Source organism: Neocloeon triangulifer, unplaced genomic scaffold (genome assembly GCF_031216515.1).
Source record: "Neocloeon triangulifer isolate White Clay Creek 2 clone unplaced genomic scaffold, ASM3121651v1 ptg000014l, whole genome shotgun sequence".
NCBI classification, from domain to species: domain Eukaryota; kingdom Metazoa; phylum Arthropoda; class Insecta; order Ephemeroptera; family Baetidae; genus Neocloeon; species Neocloeon triangulifer.
In genome coordinates this window covers 3,602,137-3,628,306 of record NW_026775556.1, presented here as the reverse complement: position 1 = coordinate 3,628,306, position 26,170 = coordinate 3,602,137, and the positions used below count along the sequence as shown (strand labels likewise).

At 37.6% G+C, this 26,170-nt stretch overlaps 1 protein-coding gene across 1 annotated transcript; it reads right to left on the bottom strand.

Moving 5' to 3' along the window:
- Positions 1-73: 73 nt before the first annotated feature.
- LOC132199709 (serine/threonine-protein kinase NLK) lies at positions 74-25,933 on the bottom strand. Its single transcript, XM_059624645.1, has 10 exons — positions 25,232-25,933; positions 13,076-13,205; positions 9,328-9,383; positions 5,585-5,691; positions 4,447-4,532; positions 4,176-4,385; positions 3,789-3,977; positions 3,186-3,387; positions 3,037-3,130; positions 74-2,539 (listed from the first exon to the last, which is right to left on the bottom strand). The coding sequence occupies exons 1-10, from the start codon at positions 25,534-25,536 to the stop codon at positions 2,485-2,487; spliced, it is 1,434 nt and encodes a 477-aa protein (XP_059480628.1). The 5' UTR covers positions 25,537-25,933; the 3' UTR covers positions 74-2,484.
- Between the last annotated feature and the right edge of the window lie 237 nt (positions 25,934-26,170).

Sequence of the window (26,170 nt, the reverse complement as noted above, 5' to 3'; positions counted from 1 at the left end):
TGAAATCGGCGTTAATTACACAACACTCATTCCTTGCTCCAAGTGCAAATTAGATCACCGCCGCAAGTGAGTGCGATATAATGTTACTTTTTCATAAGTTTTTCTTCACATAGTTTTCGATCAAGGCCTGAAAACCGGCCGAATGCTTTTTTTTTTTAATCCAACACCACAACATATGATCATCACTAACATGACACGCAAATACATTTCATTTTTGTCGCTACAATGGACAGAATTGCAATGAATACATTAAAAATGATGAAATAACACAGATATGCTGAATTACGAAAACGTGCTGGTTTATCTCAAGAGATAAAATAATAAGCTAATCAAGTTTTTTTTGCTCTCTTTACAATTCACCCCAAATTCCACGCGCAGCCACCGTTCTTCCAGCAAAGAAATCTCTTCTGAATGTTAAGTTTTTTCCTCAAAGGGTTAAGTTACTAGTCGTTAATATGTACAATATTTACAGGATTCCCCTTCTATTGTCAATTTATATAATATTTTTTTTTTTACTGAAGGTGGATGGAATTTGTATGTACTTGACCTAAACAAAGGGTGAACGTAATGTGTTTATTTAATTATTTCGAACCAGCTACTTTTTCCTTCAAAACTTTAAATGAAAAGATTCAGCCTTGTTTGTTTGCTATCCTACTGTACAAGCTGTGTGTGAGTGTGATTTCATTATATAATTGTTAAATACTCAAGAAGTAAAACAATTTTAAGGCCACGAATGATGCTGAAAAAATCATAGCGGTTTTGTTTTAAAAATTACTCCTGATAGAGGTTTGATTGTGTGTTGAATAATGCGACAGATCTATTGCTTTACCAAAGTCAAAAGGTGTACAATGAAAGTGGAAAATTGATTATGTCCCTGAGTGGTAAGAATCGTCATAATCAAAAAAGCAGCAGGCAGAATAGAATAATTTTCTCATTAATCCTCTTAATTGGTTCAAAACTCTTTGGGTTCTGGAGGCGTTTCTTGGTGGAAAGAGGAAATCGCGCGTTCATTGTTTTCTCCAAAAATTTTTTAGGCTCCGTAAATTGTTTCATCCTCTTCTTGCATTCACCACATTTAAGTTAATTATACACGCACATCCACTTTAAGATTTTCAATTTGCTTCCATATTTTTATGATTAACACACAAGTAAGAGACGCCTAGTATGTAACAATATATAGTTGTTGCAAAAAAGGGCTATTTATGTGTGTGTGTGTGTATTTATATATAAATTGCTTGAGTTAGTGCAAGGGTTTGTTTATACACTGAAGTTTCTGAATCGATTGGGAATAATTACTTTTTACGAACATGCAAAAGGAGAAGCTGGAATAGTCAATGGCAGTGACTCTGGTGAATGTTCTAAGACAGAAAAGGACCCCAAAAGTGAAAATTTTAATTGGGTTCAGCGCTTTTTCGAACAATTACCCTTAGCTGGATATGTTTTTACTTCTAAACCCGCTGAACTCGGCAGAGTGACTGTTTCAATTTTTTTTTAAGTGAAAGATAATTAGATGAATTTCCCACTAGTTTCCTGATTATTTGGGTGTTTGGACATGTAACATTAATCTTCAGTATTTTAAGGCCCCAAAAGGTACAGTTTAATATATTTTTACATGCAATAAACACCACAATATGGGCGGGTTACATGAAGTTTGCAGTGTGTGTTGCGGTGGTAATTTGAGAAAAATTCGTGGCTAGTTATCTAATTTGTGTTTATCGAATGTCGGCACCTGTTTGATTGGAATTTTCAAAGAAGTGAGCGTCGATTAAGGAGTTGTTATTTCTATGATTTTTTTTTGTCAAGTTAGCTGGCGTTAGAGTTGCTCTCGCATATATAAATTATCGGATTATACATAAGATAGTTAGTTAGTTGGTAAATGTTATTATCAAGACGGTTGCCAAGGGGTGAAAACCGTCGTGTGTCATTTGAGATCATAACTCCACTACTCCCACGTTTCAGAAAGTAAGATTAATATAAAATCTTTAGCATCATCACATAAATTAAAACCATCACGCCCGAAGTCACAAACGTGTCCACCAATTTTTTTTGTTTGTTTCACTCGCACACACAAATAGTCAGATATTTCTCAAAGCATCTTTGCTGAACAAAGTTATTAATTTTCCTCACAAGATTTTTACAATCAGCATTATTTACAACATAAAGAGTCTTGAGATCCTTGGAAATACCTTTTTCGCTTTTCACATAGGTGATATTGTATGGTTAACATGTATAACTTTCTTTCTTTCTTCGATTTTTTTTGTAGTCTAGAGAAAATATACCGAGTGTTTCTGAGTTTTTCGATTCCGAGCAGCACCGAAAATGTGCCTTCTTGTCTAGTTTAACATTGATTCGTTTAATCGGCAACAATTAGTGTAGTTTATTACAATTCCTGATAGTGAGTGATTCGATTGAGAGGGGGTTGTTAATTGTTTCTCTAAATTTAGCTTTTCCTCCGCTGGTGCATTAGTTTGTTTCTCAGCAGAATTACTCCCAGTTTCTGGGTGATGGAGGAAGTTCACAAGGGTGGGCAACAGCCGAGCTAGATCAAACGAGACAATCGATCAGTTAGAGGCGAGCCAAAAGTAAGTTAGTCCTCTCTCACTAAATCATCAGTGGCAAGCAGCTTTTACACAATACTACACAATAACAAGACAAGAAAGAAAAACTCAGGCCAAACACAATAAAGAAAGCTAATCAACTCATCAACGGCCCGCTTGCCTTCCTATCCGACTTATTAAAATTAATTGTAATTTTTTCAAGGGCCTCTTTTTTTAAAAGCTAATTTATTTACAGAATGAAATAAAACTTAATCAAGGCAGCAGGCTTCATTGACAGACAGAGGGTGGGTCGAGTTGCGCGCGCGCGGCCACCCTCCGAATTCTTCTTTGCCGAATGCAAAGTCCAGTGTGTGTTTTAAAAAAATGAACAAACTCAAGCTTCGAAATGAGGAAAAGGGGCTCAAACGAATTCCGTGCATGTGTTGCTGACGTCCGTTTTCATTTCAAACCAGCAGAGCGGAAGCCGACCAAAAATTACCTGGCAAAACTCTTGAATGCTGCCGACTGCGGATTGATGCAGAGCGGCACTCTGCTCGTGTTCAGTTGGTCGCTGATGAATTTGTGCATTTCCTCTGTAAAATCGCATTTGTTAATCTAGAGATTTGCACAATTTTGCTCAGCTTGTACCTTTGACCTGCTGCACCGACTTGAGGTTCTTCTCCCAGAGGTCGTCGAAAGGCATCGTAGCAGCCGGTTCGAAGTCAGAGGTGTACTGCCGCAGACCTGCAGGGGTCGTGTAGCAGCACTTGCACATGCACGAGTGGTACCGAAGGCGGCCCTCGTCCAAATACGGGTGGGCCAGGGCGTCCACCACCGAGATCCGCTTGTCCTGAGGCACAAAAATAATCATAATCAAATTGAAGAAACTATAAATTCATTTTAAATTACATTATATGTAACAGAAAATTATTATCTGCGTTCAAAGAGATTGGATGAAAAAAACTTCAATGTCATTCATAATGAATAAAATATTTATATCAGTAGAATTAAAATCGGACAGAAGAGAGGCTAAATACAAAAATTATAGTTACATGTTTTTCTTAAAACATTGTAAATTTTTTTTTAAAGTAAATTTATTAAAATCAATATTTAAAAAAAAGTTTTAGTTACTTTAATTTAAGATGTATTTTTACCATGCACATAAGAAACTAAAAAAGAATTTATGCTAGAGAACTTTAAAAATATAAGAAAATTGAATATAAATTAAATTAATTAATCGTTTAAACTTACCGGATCAAACACAAGCATCTGGCAGAGCAGGTGGACTGCTTCGTGAGTTGCCTGTGCAGACAGGGTGTACAGGGCAGTGAGTGAGGGAGGACGCTGCGGCCGCCGTAGCATGTGAGCGCGCGCTCCGTCGCAGGCGTGGCGCATGTCATCCAGGGCGGGCGTTCCCAGCAGGTCGGTAATCAACTCAAGCTGCAAAAATAATACAAATTATTTTTCTGGGTAACATTTTTTTTTTAATTTTCAGATCTGATGATTTAAATAAACATTTGCTGAATTGCTGGCCGATACAATATTTTATAAACTAATAAATATTATAACTATGCTTCATTAGTTTCATAATTCTAAGTAAATCTTATTTTGGAAAGAAAAAAATGAAAAATTTCTCACCTGCTGGATGGGACTCTGCGCCTGAAAGAGGATGCGCCTGCCGAGGAGTTCGCCGAAAATGCAGCCGACACTCCAGACGTCGACGGCGGCCGAATAGTGCCTGGCGCCCATCAGGATTTCGGGCGCCCTGTAGTACTGGGTGACCACCTCCTGGGTCATGTGCCGCGACCGATCCGGCTCCTCCACTCGCGCCAGACCGAAATCACATATCTGCGAAAGAAGAATCCGAGGGTTAGAGCCAGACGTGCAATTAGGCCAAATTACACCTTACCTTGAGCACACAATTACTGTTGACTAATAAATTTCCCGGCTTTATGTCTCGATGTAAAATCCTTGCGGAGTGCAGATACTTGAGGCCTGCAACAAAATAAGAATGATGGTCAGCAATTACGCGGAATAATATCAGGAAACATTTTTTTTCCTGTACAGTTCTTAAAAAGAATGGAACAAAGAGAATGATGAAGGATGGGTTCAGAGAATTAAAGTTGATTCAATAAATATTGAAAAAATTATTAATGATTCAGTTAAAAAATAAAATTGTTTAAGAGGAATTCGTTTGGTAAAAGTAATTAATATGAAAAATGGAGGAGGAAAATTTAACAAAATACTTAACAATCCTGACTCAATTATAATGTTATTTCATATTACATTTTGTTAAGAGTTCAATTTATTTATTCATTCATGATTTCTTATTAATTATTTCCAATCAACAGAAAAAGTAAAAATTGGAAATTGATAGGATTTCACCATTTGATAAAATAAAAATGACTTTATCAATATCTTACATAAATAAAGAGACTTTTCATTACTTTAACGTTGAATGAATCTATAGCTCTTGATTAAAATTTAAAGTGACCATCATTATTTTTGGTAATACAAAAAATCAACAAATTAAATTGAAATTGGATATTCAAAACTGTGAATCTCAAATGATTAAAAAATGCATCATGTGTTAAAGATTAAATTCTTTTTTCAATAAAAACTCAATTTCACAGAAGCATATATATAAGCTTTAAATCGTTAACCGAAGTGGAATAAACGTGACTGTGGGGCTACAGGTGGCGAGGCAGAGACCTGCCTGGTGTACCGACTGGCGCAACTAGGATAGAGAGTGAGTAGATTTATGATTTGAGCAACGGGACTTTCAGCTGAATTAAATTTAATGTTGAGTGCGCATTAAAACCAGAGAAAAACCGTGTCAACCGAGCGGCCAAGTGCGCACAACTTTTCCCCCGAGTCGCACTTCTTCCCAATTAGTCAGCTCGATTCAATTGGGCAATTAAAAATTCCCACCAATCAAAAGCGGTGATTGCAGAATTAGCACGGAAATTAAATCCTATACACAGCCTAATTAAAAGGGGAAATTGATGGAAGATGTGAGAGAAAATAAAATATAAAAAAACACTCACCTCTGAGAATCTGGTAGAGGAAAACCTTGATGTGATCGGCAGAGAGGTGCTGGGGAGACACTATGATCTTATGCAGGTCGCTCTGCAGCAGCTCCGTTATGACATATCTGTGCCAGTTCAATTAAGGAAAAATCGCAAACAGTCTCTCAAGTGGCTAGATAAAAAATGTACAAGGGAAGCCTGTTTAAAAAAGCAACATCCTAACTAAAAAAATTGGCGACATTTTTCTTTTCAACAGAATAAACTCTGCTTTTAATTTGGCACGGCCAAAATTAGCTCGTAGTAATTGACGAGATCAAGGCAGACAGAAAGAAAGAAAGAAAGAGTCTGCTTGCGAGCCAGTCATTAGGGTAATTGCGATTTTCATTATGATTCGCAGCAGCGTAGCCCCAGGGGTGCGTGATTGTTCGCTCAAAGTCTGTCACACCCGCAAATTAAACACGATTTTGTAATTTAACAATCGGACAAATGTGAAGTTAATTTACATATTTCTCTGCAATTATTGACAATTAAATAAAATTTGTTGGCCGCACATTAGTAAATATTAAAATAGAAATTACATTATTTCTAATTTGAGGAGAAAAATTCATAGTTAAGAAAAGTTGGAAAAACAACTAATTTAAAATTCTTATAAATATTATGATTTCTTTTAATTTTAAACATTGAAATAAGTATTTTCTAGAGTGCCTCGCAATAAAGCGATTATAATTAAAAAAATATACACACAAAAAATTATAATTTTTTTCTCGGCCCAAAATTTTTTTCCAAGGCGTCAGTTTTTCCGCTTTTGGTCAAATCCCAGGGTTCCAGGCACGCGTGGTTGGGGGCGGTTTGTAGGGCGGTGCACCCTATCGGCCGGCCGATTTTCTGGGCTGGGAGGGCGCCGCGTGCCTGCCCCAGCGCCGAATCCATTGAGCTCCGTCGCATTGTCATAACGTGCGCGAGATCGCATCGATTGCGCCCTTGCAAAAGCCACCCCCGCGGCGGGGCTGCGCGCACGAAGCGCCGCCGAGCGGCGTCACCATGGCGACGCCGCGCCGCTCAAAATGCAGCAGCCCAAATTCCAATTACACCCGGCTTGGGCGCAGGTATTTTAATCCGCGGCACGCAACTTGACCGTTTGCCACCCCCTCGCAAAATGTGCCACAATCAACAAAGGGGAAAAAACTACACAAAGCCTGCGCTAAAAATATGTTTACTTTTGTTTTTAAAAGCACGTTTTGTTGAAATTCGCTCTTTTCAGACAATTTTATCAGATATAATTTAAATTTAATTAAAAACTTAAAAAAATACCATTTAAATAGATTCAGAGGGTCAAAATATGTTATTTTATTCTTCATTGGACATTATTGCAATCAAAATTTTAGTATTTTCTTTCTCTTGTTTGAAATTTTCAATGGCTGGTCTTACAAGCGTTTTTTTTTTTACTTTTAAAACAAATCTGACTCGCAAACACAATTTAAGCATTGATAAAAAGGCTAGGATCAAAAGGAATCTATTTCTGAATAAAAACATTGCGTCACGCCATTAAAAGGGTGATTACTGGAATAAAGTTCTCATATTCGCATAAAAAACCTATCTTCATATACTCATAACAGTTTAACTCATTTCCTACTGATCAAAATTTTTATTTGGATCAAAAGTAAATGGTCTTATTTAAAAAAACTTTTTCTTCAGTTTTACGAGGTGGCGCATTGTCTCATTTTCACCAGTGCGTCTCCATATGCCGGCATAAATTAAAATACATTTTCTCCCCATGCGAGACTGCCCAGAGATGCATAATTATCTCACTTTTCGGTCTCGTGCCGGTCATGGTAAATATAAATAAATATGCCCTTTCTCCCATGCAGTTTCAATGAAGTTGAAATTTAAATGTGCAATGGGCATCCCTGCAATTGCACTTTCTTGCTGCATCCGTCGGTGCGTTGCGAACGAGCTACGCCAAAGACGCACTTTTTGGGGTTCAAACTTGCGAGAGTTGCAACATGAAAAGGAAGTTAATTAATTTTGCATTGTGAAAGGGAAACCTTCATGGAAAGGAAAATGTCACAAGTCCTATTTCCGAAACTTATATATTCCGAAACAAATAAAACTCGACGAAATTAAATTTTAATCAAACATTTCAATCCCGCTTTTAAATTGAAAACAAAAACAACAATTTACCTCTTTTCTTTTTGCAAAGTTTCAACAACGAATTAATAAAATTTAACCAGCAATTAATTCGCACAAAATGACGTGTCACTTTTTGAGCCCAACGTGTATCTAGGTCTGCCGTAGTTAATTGTATTGATTTACGCCAAACACTTACAAAAACGGTCCAAAAATAGCGTCGGCCTCGCGTCTGGTTTACCCAACGCTGTATCAAATATAGACCGGCGGGTCGAAAGGGACACAAGAAGGCAGGAGCGGCGCGAAAAATTATTCCTTGCGCTCCACGTGCGAATTGGTCGAGTGCAGCAGCGGCAGCTCTCGGCCGGGATTTTGCTTGGCGCCACATCTAATGTGGAGCCGCCGCATCGATTTTCCAGCACCTAAGGCCACGGCGAAGGTCGCAAGGTCAACCCGAGTTCAAATGCTGCGTGCACCGGCACACGCCACTTCCACAAATGGAAAAGTATAAAAATTAATTGAGCAACTTCAAAATGCAGAGAAATTCTAATGTTAGATTGTTTCGTTGGAATTGCATCATTATTTGAGTACTGGAAAATGCTGAGCAAAGCGAAAGCAATTTTAATGAAATTGAATTTTTATGGAGAAGCGCGTTTATTAAAATCAGTTCAGCAAATTAAAAAAATTAATTATCTGAAATAAAAAATTTTGGCATCTTATGGGAATTAAAAAAAGGTTTATTTCTCATTCAGATAATCTTACTAAATGAAAATAAGCATAAGTAAATATGAACGAACCCAAAATTAAAATTCATTTGGAAAATTTACCTTAAAATTGTGGCAAATGTTTAAGCAAAAACATTTGAATCATATGGGGGCCATTGAATGGAACACAAAAATTGCATTTTTATAAGCTGAACAACCTGAAATAACCTTTGCAGTAATAAATTTCCATTTCATGGACTCCATAATATATTGAGGATGAAATAAGCAGTTCAAAATATTATGAAATATTAATGGGAGATTTTGCAGAAGGTCAACGATTTTCATTTCAATTTCAGCCAAATTTCCTATAGAAAGCAATTTCGTTCATACTATGTATATTTTCACGAATGATAATTTTAAAATTGCGGAAGTTGCGGGCTGTGATTTACAGAAAATAGGTCACACCGTTTTCATTTTGTTTTTCCCAGAACGGAAATTCAGCGCTTCATTCTGAACCAGCACGTGTGCTTCAAAAAATCCAGTCTCTCAAATTATTTTTCTCCCCGAAAAATGAAATTCTAAAATTCCCAACCCTTATTCCTTATTTAAAAGTGGCAATTTTTGCCATTTCGTGTCGCCATTGTTCTCTAATTGCGCGCCAACAAGTTTCGCCACGTTGGATGGATGTGCACACAACGCGGTTGAGTGGTTGTTGCACTCTCTTCACTTCGGAATGAAGAAGTTTTGTGACGCAAAAGCGGACTGACGGATCCCGCGATCTCATGCATAAGCAAACAATCCAGCCCTGTGGCAGCATTTCAATAATGGAGCAATTTGAAAAGCAAACAATGTGGGTGCCCTGGACGAGAATCATTTCCACCAACTAAACAAAGAAGCACCAAACACGTGCGTGTTTGCACGAAAGGATACATTTCTTGAAAGAAGTCGAGATGAGGAGGCTGCAAAATGTCCAGCGCCGACAAAACCTGAAACAAAAAAGTAAAAAATCAGAAAATTATATTTACAAATAGAGGAATAAAACATTATTTCAGCAGCGTAATCGACTCCTTATTAAAATTTGAATTTTGAAAAAAAAAAATTAATAATTTAGTTTTCTTCAGATCTCTTCAACTTCGCGTCTATTAATTTCCTCTAAACGTGTTCGAGGTATTTTAGCTTTGCTTTTTTTTTTACCAAAATTAACGTCAGGCATGGTTTTAAATTTGGAAACGGAAAATTCGAGCCTTCAGAAAATTTTTAAACATATAATCTCCAAATTCGGCCAGAAAATAAGTGAATAACGCACGATTGGAAAGTTTACTGTGAGGTCGGATCAGAATAATCGAATTGCGACCCTCGAGTCACCTAGCAAATTACAAAATTTTAAGCCTTTAAATTGCCTCATTGGTTTCTTTTTGACCAATTTTTAGTTAAAATCAGTTTAAAATCCACTTTAAACTAATTTCAATTCATCAGCGTTTTTAACCATTTAACCGGCTGGACAAATGTTAGCATTTTAAAATTAATTTTAGCCATTTATTTTTGAATTTATATTTCAACTCTGAGTTTAATGAAATGGACTTGACACGTGGTCGGGGATGTCAACCGCGAGCAATTCCATTCATTTGAATCCTGCGTTCGTTGAAAGATGAGATCACCACGGAATATTTTGATCTTTATTGATGCGGAGACTTTAATCGAATCCGTTGCGGCCGCGCGACTCAAGGCAGCATGATCGCATATCCCGTGCGACTCATTTCTTAAGAGTACATTGAGTTTTTATTATACACACTCATCTTCTTCTTCTTCTTCCTCGGTGCGCAGCTTGCATGCGAATGAATCACTTTGAAGGGCGATGTCTCTTGCGAGCTGCAAGTCAAGGCCCCGGGGTATTTTGGGCGCGCGTGCAAAAAGACAACTGCAGCTCAAAATACACAAGTTTGCACGAGCAGTGCTCCCGAACGGGCGCCAAGAATCGCTGCAAAATCTATTCCTGCACCCGGCGTGAATAATTAACTTGCGCCTCGGGGCGACGGAATTGCGGTCAAAAAATCGTGAATCAAACTGCACCAACAGCAGGAAAATTGGAATTTTATTTATCATTTTCATGCTGATCTAAGAATTTTTTATCTAAATCTAAAGCACCATAAAACAAATTTAATTTTAATGCAAGAAAAATTCCACTTTCAAAATCAATTTTTCTGCTGTAGTTTTCCATAGATTTTGTACAAATCGCTTGGGAATTTCGAGTCAGACACTTTTTATGATAAGAATAAATTACTAAAAACTTTTAAACCGTTACCAAGATCCTGTGGATTTATAAATCAACTTTTATGAAGATTTTCAGACTCTTCCATACCCTTAAGTTTAAAACCAATCTCAATACTCACATTTTCTTTGTGTCTCAGATTACATTTATTTTTGTGAAATTTGATTGGGTTTGCGGTGTTGCGGATTTTGAGCGAATTAAAGCGGATGCAAATCGAGTGCACCGTAATCTAACTGCTGCGCCACAAGAGAAATGGTGCGATGAAATTATTTTCGCTCAACCGATTTCCTTGCCGCAGCTAACGAAAGAAGAATATTTTAAGTAAACTGGCCTGGATTCTTCTTCCTTATCCCCGCGCATTTTAATCTCGGCCCAAAATTCACGCTCTTGCTTGAAACATTTCGATTTTGCTCACCTGAATTTAAAAAAAAAGGAGGAAGCAGCCAAGCGAGCAGGAGAGACTTTGAGAAAGGCAGAGTTTTCGAGTGAATAATTTTCTAAGCGCTGGGTTAACTGCTTTCCACTCGAGCGAGCGCATCTGCTGAATTAGAATTTCTGGTACCTGTCGTTACGGTCTGCACTTTTTAAAACGCAATAATTGCTTAAATCTGATGTACGGCCGATTTGACATTGAGATAATTATAGGAACGCGAAATTTAAGAGGTCTCTGAAGGTTTAAGACGCAAGGCCATTACATTGATCAGGACCAAAATCACATCATTGAATAAGAAAAAATATCATTTATGATTAAATTTCTTATTAAAAATTTAAAATTAAACGGAGAACACAATTAACAGTTTCCAGGACTAAGAATTAAAGAAATTTCCAAATTTCAGCTCAGTGGGTTTTTAAATTAAAGATTACTCAAGACGAAATATTTCAAATCATTGTCCCGACAAGTTTTTATATTTATAAATAAATCGAATAAATCGATATAAATGAGAAAAAACTTTCCTAGCATTTTTTTTTTTAAATTTATAATTGTTCTAAAAACAAATTTTTATGAATTCTTTTTACACTCTATACCATTGGTAAATATTGAGTGAAACCCTGCAGTGCAACAAAGAGAATTTCTGAACTCAGGAGGATTTAATGATGGTCTTCTTATTAAAAAATTTGTAGGACGATTTTCCGCGGGTGATGCCAAGAGAGCGCGTTGGCAACAAAAGGCGCGCATAACAGGATCACCTCCCAGATTCTTTCTTTCTTTCTGCAGGAAAAGTCGTGATTTCCATTATCTTTGTGCTGCGAGTCATTATATAGGAAGCTTGTAAAATATACCGTACTGCATGGTGTGTCCGTTCACGAGCGACTCCTCATGCAGCGTTCTAAGAAAAACTAGGCCAACTGGTGCAGCGCGCACACGCCGGATAATGTTATGCCATGATGGATTACACGGGCAAAAGTAGCGGGTGTACCAATGTACACACCAGCTTTACCGTACGCTCCTCCAACCAACTGCAAACACACACACGCTTCAACAGCCTTAATTAATTTCTGCTGTTATTTCACCGGAAAAGCGCAAAGTAATTAGTTTTTTTTAGTAATAATTTTGCTATAAAATAAGAACTAAGTAAGGGTGAGATTTGTAATGAAAGTTAATGCTTTTGAGTAAATAATATAGACTTAAATTAATTAATATAAATTTAAATATAAATAAAAAGAGCTTTGAAAATATTAGGAGAAGAAAATTAAAAAAAAAAAAAATCACCAAAGCAATTTATGATTTTTTTTCTGACAAAATTGTAAGAAATTTCTTTAAAAATTAAATATATTTTTTCATGCTTCATTAGAAATCGAACATGAGAAATTGCCTAATTCTTCTATTCTAAAAGATAGCAAACATAATAAAAAAACATCCATTGTTCAAAATGTGGACGAATTTGGGCGGAGAAAGAAAGGTCAATGGCTGAAAGAGTTGCAAAGGCAAATGATATAGCAAACTGATAAAATTTATTTAAGCTCTCTCAAAGGAAATCCCTTAAGTCTTTTATAACCATTGTTAGTTATCAGTTGTGCAGAATTTCAAAATAATTATTGAGCACAAAAGAAAAGTATTCCTCCTAAAGAAACCAATAGTCACACACATAATTATCTGGTTTGTTTGACGTGTCAAGTTGAGCAAAAACCAAACGCGCGTCACTGCAGCAGTGACAAAAAATTCGCAGTTAGAAATCGTCGGCACGTCGCGAGCGTGAAATCCGCCAATTTCCACTAACAGGCAGTGTTGCCTCGTTTTTTTCCCATTCTAATTCAATTTGCAACTTGTCAATACATATAAATAAACCTCGTCCCGAGTGAGCTGTCAATTTATTCTCGGTTATCTAATTTTTTTTTTTATTTGCATAATCTTATTTTCTATTACATACATAATAATACTTGGAGCTTCTTTAGCCTAGAGGTACTTACGTTTTCGTGTTTGAAGAAGCACAACATTTTCAGCTCTCGGAAGACACGTTTCGATGACACGAGTGACTGGAATACGTTGGGCAGTTTCTTGAGAGCGACTCTGCGGCCATCTCGAGGGTCGGTCACAGCCCTGCGAAAATACAAAAAAGAGGCGGAATGAGAAGCTTGTAAAAAAGTTGTTGGGAAATAGGCAACGACGATAATAGCAGGGAGTGAAAAGAAGAATTTTTAGTCCTTTGTGGCGAAAGTCCAAGAGTCAACATTTGGTGCCTCACAAACAAGCGCCAAAGTTATATCAGTAGAGGATAAACGCAAAATACTATTTTTGTAAATACGTCACTAGATAATCGATAAACTTAAATTAAGGTAAAAGATTTATCGATCTAAAAATTTTCTTTTTAATTTACAATCAAAAAGTGCATTTTATTGAAAACTAGTAAAATTACAAAAGAAAAATTGTATTCTATATAATTGCTATAAATTTTTCAAAAGTTTTTCATTGATCAATTTACTCATTTACTGCTTGATTTCACGGTGAAAATAATTGGACGCATAACAATGTAATATTTTAACAATTTTTAGATCATCTGTTTACAATATTTTCTAGACAAATTCAAATATCAAAGGTCTCTTCATTTTTATTTTAACGAAATTGAAACCGACTATACAAAGGATTTACCAACCGGTCTAGGCGTTTTCCACTCTCAGAATTTATCTTTCCTCTCCAAACAAAAATCTTATCTGAGCAATTACCTAATTTCTAAAGGAAACGGAAGCATTTTTGAGATAAGCCACTGGCTTGGCTCTCGGGTGGAGAAATTGATTGGCAATGAATTGTGAAGCAACGAGCAAAACTATTTGAGCTGCATATGCGCTGCGATTTCTCTCATTAGCGAAACGAGTGAAGGTGTTTTCCCGGCTGGTGTGCCTTATGACTGGTGACCCAGTGACCTGAATCGCACGCAACACGTTATTTCGTCGGCCGGCTCGCTGCTCGTGCACAGTGATTCAACAATGCATGCATTGCGATTTCGGTTTCACTCGCCGTGTATGTATAAAAAAGCAGAGAAATCTGCACTGCATCAACATGATCAACAACATGATGGTGCACTCCTGCGAACGAAAGTGAAAGTTTGCTGCACAAATAATGCACACTCTTCTTTGGATTGTATTTTTTTCGGCACGCGACCGCCGAATTATAAATTATTGTCTCTCTTTTGCAGACAATGGTGTCACGGTGAAGTTTACGGCCCTCTTTTATATTTTACTTGGTAATTGCGCGCGGTATTGCGCTTAAACCGGTGATTGTTTCCTCAATAAAGCGGTCGATTTCCCGCCACTTCGCTTCCCATGCTCTCTTTCGCACCTCCATTAATTATATTTATTTATGAAATAATGCCACCTAGAAATAGAGAAATATCGTGGCGGAATTTACAGAATTAATTATAAAATAGAGAATGGTGGAAAAGAACAGCTGCTACGAATGTTTCTGACTAGAAAAAATATAAAGAAAATCCTTCACAAATGGTCCAATTTCAGATACAAATCGAATAAAAAAGCCCTTGATTCGCTGTCAAGCAGAAAAGAAACAAATTTTGTAACAAATGGAACTTCAGGTCTGACGGCTCAAGAAACTTGATTTGAATTTAACTAGAAATGCGAGTTTTTATTTCGTTCCGAGCAATAATGAGAAAGAAAACTGGTTGGTCGCTGGTGCGTGTGCTCTATGTTGAATAACACTCCATTTTATATTATGAGAGAGATAGAGAGAGAGGAGATTTTATTTGTGGTTCATCATCTCATCTGCGTCTCTCTCCACATCACGCTTCATTTACCTGCTGCAAAGGAGCAGCGCCACCTTTTAATAATAAAGCAGGGGCGGGGGAGACAAAGGGCGTCAAGGATGGGAATCGCTGCTGGCTATTTATTGTTTCCAACCAGGAGAAAAATATATTCCGACTGGGACGCGGCGGCACACTGGTGCCAACAACCCTCGCTTCAATTCGAGCAGCCAATTATTTTATTATGGTCCCACTCAGACGACTTCCTTCTTCACCGCCGCCACATTTATTTTCAAATCAAATTGACGCCGAGAATAATTATAATTATGATTGAACATTTAAAAAAAAGCTTCGAATAAAAGAAATTAGATTTTCAAAAGAAAATGAAAAAAAATTTATACCTTTGATTAATATTAATTTTTGGATTATGCTCTCTATAGGCAAGAATCTAACATTTCCTCGAAGTATTTTTAATAATTCTAAGAAAAATTAAACACGTACAAAATATTTAATAATAAATATGTCAAATTCCTTTAAATTTAATTTAATTATTATCATTTTTATTCTTTTCAAATTTTTATCAATTCCAGATAAAATAATAAAATTAAAAAGAATTTCACCAAAAGCTCATTTTTCGTTGTTGAGTATCAAAAAATTATAATAAATTTATGCACGGTTAATTTCACACGAGCAAAATATGTGTGTTCAAAATTGCGTGACTGCCGATCTATAATGATGGAGTTGGGCAGCAGGAAGACGCCCGAAGGTGTCGCACCGCTCAATTCCACAAAACAATAATCGCTCCCAATTAATGAGAGCAGGACAGGTGTCGTTGCGTGCGAACGACTAAACGAGTTTGTCCCCGCATCTATTTTATTTCATAATTATTTTTACTTTTCAAGGCGGATCGAGAATCTGAAATTCCTCTATTTCTCTAACGCGCGGCATTTTCTAGAGAAATGCATCAGTTAAATTCAAACTGCGAGCGGCAGCTGCCGAGCATCCCTGGCGCAAAAAAAGGCGAACAAGGTCAACTGCTGCACCAAAGTCTCTCTCTCTTGATCGAAAACGCACCTGTCCCTTTTCCAAACGTGCAATTACATTGCCGAGGAATGGCAATCGCTTTCGTCTGCTGAGAATAAAAATTAATTTTGAAATTATCATGACAATTGGCTAACCTGAAATTTCTTTTAAATATTTTCAACCTTTCGCTTTCCATCACTACAGGTTCTTTGTTTACTGTCAATAAAGAGATGAAATTAAATTAAATATCTTACACAATTTTCCAAACTTGAAGACTAAGTTTAAAAGATTTTTTTTAATATAAAAAAATTTCCAAAATAGGAAAAGTTTATATCTTTCTTGAACGGTTTAACTAAAAATTGCATCTTTCTCAATCATTGATTGCTTAAGTGACGCAACTGGGTAAACCGGAAGGAAAGTTGCTTTGTGTAAATGTACTTATTTTAAACAAATAACTGATTGTGGAAAGCTTTTGTAACTAAAATTAAATAACGCGTGTTGTATGAGAACGGCCATCAGAATTAAAATATGTAGAGTGCATGCTTTTATTGTTTATTGTGTGCAGCCTAGACAAGAACCGTTTGAAAGCACCGTAGCTTATACAATTGGTGACTTTTGTGCTCTACTTACTCTTTGTCTATTGGAAGACGCGCGACTCATTGTTATAATAATCTGACTGACGCGCTGAGGTGCACTTTTCATATGTTCCAGCACGAATGGAAAGTTGTGTGATTTTAGTGTAAAAAACACTTATTTAAAGGCGAAAAAATTCGTTGGCAAGGAGAGTGGAAAAGAAAGTTGGAATGATATAAAACGATTAGCTTGTACAAATTTTGTGAAAGAAAATGTTACAAGTTACAAATAAAAAGCCTTTTCAAATATAATTTAACTGCAATCTAAAGAAGGACCAGAGTTTTTACTGGTTTTTACAAAAAATAAATTTTCCTGATAATAACCTGAGATATTTTTTTTATCTTAGGGTTTTCAGCATAATTAAAAATTAGTTAAAAACCCGGCAATGAACTTGGACAAGGCTTAAAATTCAAACGGATAGCCACTTTCTCTGCTTTTGAATTCCGCCATTTTATTTCTTGAGTCAATTTTTTTTTATTCAACCGAGTGTCTCTGTTTGGAATCGATTGAGGCGAACTTGCAACGAGACGAAACGGTCAGCAGCAGCGGGTCTGATTGCGAGTGTGTGTGTCACTTTCAAATGCCATACAAATGCACTCACTGGCGGAGCTAGGCTGCGAGTGTCATTTCACCGCCGCCGTCGCAAAATAGGTCTGCGCCGCGGTATGTAAATAACTTGCCTACTCCAATTATTGTGCGACTATCCAGAACAAAGGTCAACAATGAAAAATAATGCAGCACAACATGCAGTCACGCCACAGGTTAATTGGGCCGAGGCTACCGGCAATTTTCGAAATTCCGACTCGTCTTATCTTCCAGAGTATTTAACATATCGTATGAAACGCGACCTTTAAATTTTCCCAAGTTTTAAGACTGAGCTTCAAGAATAAGCAGTAATTTATTGAAAATATAGGTATTTTTTTTTTAATTTGCAAAACATCAATCCAAAGAACCTAATATTTAAAAAAAATCACGCCGAAAAATTTACTCCATTTTAAAACTTGTGAAAAGTAAATTTATTGAAAAATGTCAAGGTTGAAATTATTCACGGTGCGAGCGAAAACAAAAGATTGTGTATGTGTTCAAGGACACCAGCTGGCCCGCGCGAATTTATGCAAATCCGGCGGTGATCGCCGCGGTAGAAACTAAATTGGACATGGATATTAATATTACCTGCGCGCGCTCGCAAGCCAACATACATACAATTGCGTGTTTTTGTCTATGAATAGGGCCGCGAAAATACGCTGACGCCGCCGATTTATTTATTTTACCACAGGCTCGTGTCAGCAGCACGTGGATTTTGCACAAATCCACAAGTCACATGTTCGAGTGCGTCTGACCTCGCAATAGTCGCAATAAAAACACAACAAAAAATGTGATCAACATGATTTACATTAACCGAAGAGCTCATAATTTTCTTATACATAAAAAGACACATGAATTTTAGTGGGTTTTATCATTCTCGTTTCCAAGTTTTTTTCTTTTAAATCTAATTAAAAATAATTGATAAAAATCTTTATTTTCCTAAATATTTTATACATTTTTTGTTTTTATTAAATTACTAATTTTTGAGAATAATTTAGCTTTAAATAATGAATATAAAAAGGGCACCTTCAGAAATAAATAAAAATTAAAGGAAAAAACAGGAAATAAGCTTAATTCAGTAAAAGTGGGTTGAATTTTCAAATAACCCTCATATGATTAGACTTAATGGAACAGTTGGGGTCACGGCCTGGGCAGGTAGCAAATTGTATAAGCTCACGACACGGAATTTTAATTGAAAGCTAACTCGTCGGGGCAGATTAGACGCGTCGTTATCTCGGTGCTCGGGTCGTCGCAACTTTCGAGGCACGTGTGTTGGCTTGGGTGGAGGAGAAAGATATGGATGCGCCCGTTGCTGGAGGCTGTCCTGCCAGCCGGCTGTCTGGGCGCAAGCTGGTGAATAGGCGCGCACGAAACGCGCGGCGTCTAATGTCTGTCTCGCCCGAATATCGCAAGCAACACATTTTTCGATCGACCCCTGGTCTACAATCAATTTTGAAGAACCAGTCAAAGCAAAATATCAACACGTTTGTTCAACATTTTATTTAAATTGTGTTTTTTTTATTGCACAGGTCAAAATTTAATTTTTAATAAAACTAAAAAATGAAATTTAAAAAAAATTGTGATTTTTGAGGAAATTTAAATGAAGTTTAAAACGAATGGATTTTCAAAGAAAAAACAAAGTGATTTTAGTGTGCAATGGATCAAATATCACGCCTCAATTAAAAAAACCTTCCATTTTGATTGCCCCCCCCCCTGACATTTCAACTTGCTCTAAAATTGATTTTACCATCTCAATTAAATACCTTAAATTTAGACTATAAACTAGTCCCTCAAAAGGATTGGCTGACAAATCTCCACCAAAGTTCATTCCTATTTGCTGCTACCCCTGTTTTAATATTTCTATCAGGTCTCTTCAGAGAGTACACGTTCAAAATAGATAATTAAATAAACCAGTTCACAGCAGTTTTGTTTTGGTTGCACAGGAAGTAATACTTTTTTCTAGCAGTGCCAAGTGGTGCAGCCTCTAAATTTGGAATTGTGAAAAATCGGGCTTGACAACAGGTACGAATGTGCAGTGCGCGATCTTTTGTGTCCCTTTTTCGTGGGGAGCAACGGCTAGGGGCGAGGGGTCTGAACGACACACGAACAAGTTGGCGAGCGCAGAATGGAACAGCTGCTGCGGCACATGTGTGTGCGTCTGTAAAAAAACACCTGCCTGCCTACACTGGGGCCGTCTGTCAGCCAGAAAAGACCTCGAGAGTTTCCTGCAGCTGAGGAATCGGCAGGACGCTTGTTGCTACAAAGAGTCCCAAGTTTGCTCAATAATTGTGAAAGCAGATTTTTTTGTAAATTAAAAAAAAAAGATACCCAATTTAGTGTTTGATCCCTGAAGATGTGAGATTTGTCATCAAAATTCAAATTCAGATATAATTTTCATTTTGATTTCAATCATATTCCACTCTATACAAAATATGACAGTTGAGCAAATTTAGTTCATAAATAAAATTAAATTTAATAAATAAATTTCATTCTTCTAAGCTGCTTCTAAATATCGGACATCGCAGAAGTTTTCAAGTAAACATTAAAATTAAACTTAATAGAAGTGGTTGAAAAACTCCCCTTCTATTATTTTATTAGAATTCAACGCTCAGTTTGATTTTATTTGGGGATGTCAATCTTTCGTTGAAACACAATCTGCGCAAAGTTTCACAACGACATTGAAATATTTGTGGGTTGCCCTAACGAGGTCGCGATAACACGTGACATTATTTTTTTCCTTATCTCTCAAGTAAGCTGCTATTGATTAGACGCAGCGACGCATTTCCTCTCTTTCGTCTTGCACTCCCGTTTAAAAGTAAAAAAATTGGTCTTGCCAGATGTCACAGCCAAACGATAATTTTCTGCTGTTGTTTCGCAGCTGCGATAATTCTGCGCGGCCGAAATGGAAAAGAGCTGTTGGCAGCGGCGGAGAGAGATTCTCTCGTCTTATTTTCTTACTTGATTATCGATAAGTCACGTTTTCTTCGTCACAATGACGTCACTCCTGGCTGTGAACTGTAAATACGGGCCAAGTGGGATCCATCTAATCGACACGGTCGAGAGCAAAATGAGACTTTTCCGTATCACCTAGTGCGATCGGCGCGACGTGAGAGGCAATTTCTCTCCGAAAAAGTTCCCACGATCTGCGAATTTTTCAAATATTTAAAGGGTTGGGGTTTGAAAAATAAAAATAAATAAAATTCAATAACCGTTTCTGTAAAGAATGGTGCGCATCAGATATATAATTCAAAAGAAGTAACAATTTCAAATTTTAAAACAAGAATTTTGCTGAATTTTTCACTGTTGTTAATTTGATCGTTTTTAAATAAAAGATACTTTTGAAGCTCATGAGAAATGTTGAAGGTCTTTTAAGGGAAATTTTTTAGTGTACAGAAAAGTTTAAAAACACCAATACTTTTTCCAAAGTAAATTCAATGTTGCCGATTTTTTTTTTTTTAATTTTTCAGATAGAGAATCATTAAAAACGCGCTTCTTCTTCTTCATACTCTTACTTCTTGGTAGTTCAAAGTAAAAAAGTCAATTCGTGCAAATATGGAGAATATTATGCTCCGTTTCATTACCGCGTCTCTTCTGCGAATCAAAAATGATTTTTTCCCATGGCGAATTCAATCTTTCCTCGTGGAAACGAACATTATAAAAACGCCCTGCCAGCTTCAATTCCACGAATATTTTACTGCTCCGAATTTGCATGCGTCCGCTCGGAGGCTTTTTGCCCGCGGAAAAAGAAACTGCTCTTGGTGTGCGATATGCGAGATTTTTCAACGTTTCTGTTCAAAATTCTCGCGTCTGTTGCCGAGGGCAATATCCCTGGCACAGAGCGTGGCCATTGTGCGAGTGCTACCTGCGTCCAGGTGAAATAGGGCAGGTGTGTTTGCAGCCATAAAAGCAGCTTGCTTCTTTGTGCTCTCTCAGAAAAAAAAAACACGAGTGGTGCAGGAATTCCGTGCTTTTCTTTAATGAAACAGGAGCATCAGCCGCTGGCTCCAAAGAACCGCGTTTATCTCCCACAATGCGAGCGTAGTGTGCCCAGGAAATCGTGGCATGGGACTCACTTTTATAGCAAAAACGTGTCTATCTCCCAACAGCAAAAGCATTCTCAGAGAAATACCAAAAAGACGTCAAGGAAAAGTTAGAATCTCACATCATTTATCAAATGACATTCAAGAGAATTTAATTCCAAATTGAATGATAATTAATATTAATTAACTGGCATTACAAAAGTTAAAAATGAATTGATTGAATTATAAAATAAATGAAAAAAGGAAATAAAAATTATGGATAAAAATGAGGCAACCTCAAGCCTCAAACCCTAACCTAATTTCCATTACCATATTTTAAAAACCAATAAATATTTTATAAAAATTGTTTTTTAATGCAATAAACATAAAAATTAATGTTTGTTCAAGCTTGAAGCAATTTTCTTTTTTTGAGAAAGTGTATAACATAATTTCTTTATATATGAAATCCCCACAAGAAGCAATTTCAGGTTCAGTTTTTGGAGATTACTGAAAGAAAAATATTTTAAAAAAAATTGATTATAACAGATTAAATTTCGGGAAATACAATTGCCTTGAGTAAGCATTATTTGATTTGAAGCTCCCTCTCCAAACTCAAAGTAGAATTAGTGGAACATTGTGGGGCTGGTTTAAAGAGCCGCACGTGTGTTTTAAATGTCAGACAAAAAGGCATGCATCGTCTGGACGGAACGTCTGGCAACGTTGTCAGTGCGTGTGTTTTTTGATCCCCCACACGCAAGCATCCCTCGCCGCCGAGCAGCGTTTGTTCGTTCGTATTTAGTAAATAGGTTGGAGAGAGAGCGCGGCTGGCTGCCTACTGCATACCTCCCCTATAATCTTCCACCCTCTCAGAACAGGGAAAACTCGAAATCCCCCTCGCCATTGTGCTTTTCTCTCGCGCTCTCTCTTTCTAAATGAAAACTCGCGATGAATTTTCCAGTTATTCAATTAGATCTGACGAGCCAACTGATCAATATTCAAAAATCTGGCTGCTGCTGCAGCGACTGAAAAAAAGAATGCCGGGAAAAAAACAACTCGGTCCGGACCAGTTGGGGGCAGCAACGGTGGAAAAGCTGCAGCTCAAGCATCTCCCAAGCTGTGCAGCACCAGATGTTCTGACCGTAACGGAAACTTGCTCTATTCCATTTTTTTTTACTACTTTTTATATTTTATAAATAATAATAATAACATGGAATGTGTTAAAAACTGGAACAAAAGCAATATTTTTTGGAGTAAAAACGGTTAAAAAATAATTTTTACACGGATTTTTTTTTATATTTTTCCTTGAACATTTTTTTAAATAAATTCATTTGGGATTTCTGGAGGTGTGAAAATCAGCCACATCAGGAGCTGAGCATTCGTGGTTCAAGGGCGGAAATTGTGAGTGGGTCCTCCACTTGTGCAACCCTTTCTTCGTAACGGCGCCCGGCGGGGGAGGAAAATGAGTTTGTTGCACCAACGGTCTGTTTTTCGGTGACGAAAATTTCGTTTGCCGCCCTGGGGAAATTTAGGAACTGGCTCGATTTACGACCGAATCGCTTTCTGATAAGGACCCTTGCTATTTGCAGCGGATTTGGCGTCGTTTCGCCCGAGGCACACATTCGCTTTCGACAAACGATTTTATCTTTTGAGGAACAGAGATCTGCTTATTTTTTGTAGAACATTTTTTTCCTATGCGTGGAAAAGGAAAAACTCATTCAAAAGAGATTCATTTTATCTTTGTCGTCCCAAATTTCCTCCTCAGCTTTCCTTGCTCGAATTAAATTCAAATTACACTTCGGGCCGAGCGGGAAAGAAAAAGATCAAGTCGGTGACCTCGGCCGGTTTAATTGACTCGCTAGCAAGAGGCGCGTTTTCCGGAGCACACAGGCATTTCCGTTTCCAACACAACTCGCTCGCAACAATATTATTTAATATATAAAAAACCAGGCCGAAAATATAATACCTCTGCGATATGATGTTCGGAGGAAGTTTAGAATTACCGCAGAGTGGAAAAAAGTGGAGGTACGACGAGCAGGCCAGGCAGGTTGCGGAGGAAATCGAGGCAGGATGGCCCTCAGATCACAATCGGGACACCCTAGCTTTGTAATTCAACAGCGGGTAATGACGAATTATTGTAATGTTGCAGCTCCGAGCGGTTTCTGCAGCACCGATCCGGCTCAATTGATCCGTCGTTTCCGGCTCCGTGTATTATTATTATGACAAATAAAAGTTGCGGTGTCGATTTTCAAGATGATCGATCAAATTTAGTTTATTGCTTGTAAAACTGTCATTTGTTCTAATGTAATGGATACACAAAAATCAAACTAAATACATTTTTCATTGAATTGGTTTAAACTTAATTTTTAAGTTTTAAGGCTCTAGCGGCCGGTACGCTCTCTTTTGAAGGAGAGGGTGCTGAGCTTTAGCAAGTTGTTTGCTAGCGAAAAGCCATTTCTCCATTCTTTCCCACATTCTTTTTTTTATGTGTATGTAATCATTATTCTAATGTATTTCCAGCATTGTACATAAATTTCCGACTCCTGATTTTCGGCATTTTTTTGTATGCTTGTACTTTTTTATGTCGATGCATGATTCCGCTTTTTTTTGTACAGTGTACTTTTTTTTGCGTTGTATGTACTATGAATGGAGAATAAATAAATAAATAAATTAAGAAATTTAAAGAATAAATTAATCCAGTATTTTTGAAGAAAAAAAATCTAGAAAAAATTAAAGCTTTCTGAAAGTGAAATTAAATACTACTGGTATTCAAATTGTTTTTAATTGTACATTAAGATAAATGAAATTTACTTGTTTGTATAAGACAAAAATAATACTGTTTATTAACATTTTAAGCTCTTATATAATCTTTTTTGTACGAAAACTTTAACAAACATTGTCAGAATTTCAATAAAATTAAAGGAAATTATTAAGTTAATTGCTCATTAGCAACACTTTTTGTACATCCTGTCTGAATTTATATAAAAAAATTAACATTTCCGTTCGGACAAATTGCAGGACGCGAGCAGAATTATTGAACGTGTTTAATTTTTCTCTGCTGAGAGAAATAAATATCGGCGGCGAGGGTTGTCGCGAAAAGTGATCCGAGAGAGCTGCGTGTGGATCGCAGAGGCGGCCTTGGACGATCTGGTTTTGTATTGTTGGCCAAGCCAGCAGACCTTAACCTTTCCTTCGCCTCAATATCGGACACGAATTGAATTTTGCATTCAATAGAAAACAAAAAAGTTATCTGATTGTTAATATTAAGTGTTTCAGCAATTGTGGGTTATCATGACGACGCATGGGATGCAGTTAATTCGAAAGTGAGTGTAGAGTAGACATCCTTTTCCCTTTGAACGCAAAAATGATTCACTATTACACATTCAGGCAGGCTGACTCACCCCGTGCCCATGATCACTCGGGCCTTTCCGCCCTTTTGACTCAACAGTTCAGATACAAAAGAATCAAATCTTTAAACCTATGAACCTAACATAATTTATCATTTTTTTTTTTTACTAAAATGATTTTATATTTACCCATATTTAGATTTGAAATAAATTTTTTTATCAATTCAATCCCAAATTGTAACTATGGATTAAAGGGTTATTTTACAAAGGGTGATAAAACCAGCACCAGCATGAACTTTTTAATCTTCAATTGAAATAAAACCCTGCTAAAAGGTTCTTCTCTGAGAATAACATTCTCCTCGAAAATCCAAGTTAAAGTATTTTTTTTTCACTTAACAGAAATATGATGGCAAAAATTTTTTCTCCTAATTTTTCATTTCCTGTTGGAGTGGAAATCAAAACAGATAATCTCAGCGATAAAAATATGTTGAAATTAAGGAAAGATTTTTACATTTTGGAAAACTGATTTAAAAAAAAAAATAAGTTTTATATAATTGTTATAATTATCCTGATTTAAATAGGGTTAACCTCAGTTGACCTTTTAAAGTGGCATTAAAAATTCATCTTTTTGGTAAAAACCTATAAACAATTTTTTTGTAGTAATTCTTGGATTTTTTTTTTAAGTTTGACAAAGAAAGGTCGATAGCGTACCCTGATGCAAAACAATAAAGGGGGAGATAATTGTATGCAAGGGTTGGGAAATGAACTCACCAGACGACCCCGAAGGCTCCGTAACCTATGGGCCTGTCAGGCTGAACGTCCTGAGGCTGCTGCTGTCCAGCGGGGGGCGCCGGGGCCTGGTGCGTGGGCGGCAGGGCCGCGTGGGGCGGGTGGTAGTAAGTGGCCGTCTGTGAGGCGGCGGCCGCCGCGTGCAGAATGGCCTGGTGGTGCTGCGAGGCGGCCGCAGCAGCAGCGGCGGCGGCGGCCGCCGCGCTGCCGCCTCCGGGGGCCGCGCCTTGCATCAGGGGCATGGACATGGACACCCTGGAGTGTCTGGTGGGACCAACCACGGCCATAAGAGTGGACACAGGGGCGCTCGGGTTGATTAGCTATTCGCACGACGACGTCATCAACACGTCCAGTGGCAGAAGAAGTGTGTGTGTCCGACCGACCGACCGACTAACGAACCAAGGAGGCAATCAAAAGATACGACACACTGCACACCTCACACGTTACTCTTCTTCGGGTGTCCGACGGAGGAGGTTGTTGTAGGTCGGATCGAGGTCGCGCGTCCGGCCCGCCACCCTGCAGCCCAGCTCGGACACATTCACACTCGGTGCAGTCTCGGACGACGGACAGGGGTGCACGTTCGCGAGACGGACTGCTGATCTCGGCTCTGGGTACGAACCGATTGCACTCTCGACTGCTGCAGCCTCTCCTGCCCTACCTCAGCCAAGCCAGGCCAGGCAACAGCTGCAAGCTACAAAATGGTTTCGGGAAAGCCAGTCGACCCTCCGCCGACAGCCCTTCGCGTCCCTCTATCGGGCTCAAGAGGAAGCGCTTCTTTACTTCCTGTAACCACCGTCAGGTGGACTTGAAAAAGTGAAGGAGATTGGTTTGTGATCGGTTTCTGTCCACTTATAAGAAGAAGAGAATTTTCCCTTTAAATCAATAGTCCGACAACTGGATTGTAGCAACCAGTAACTGAGC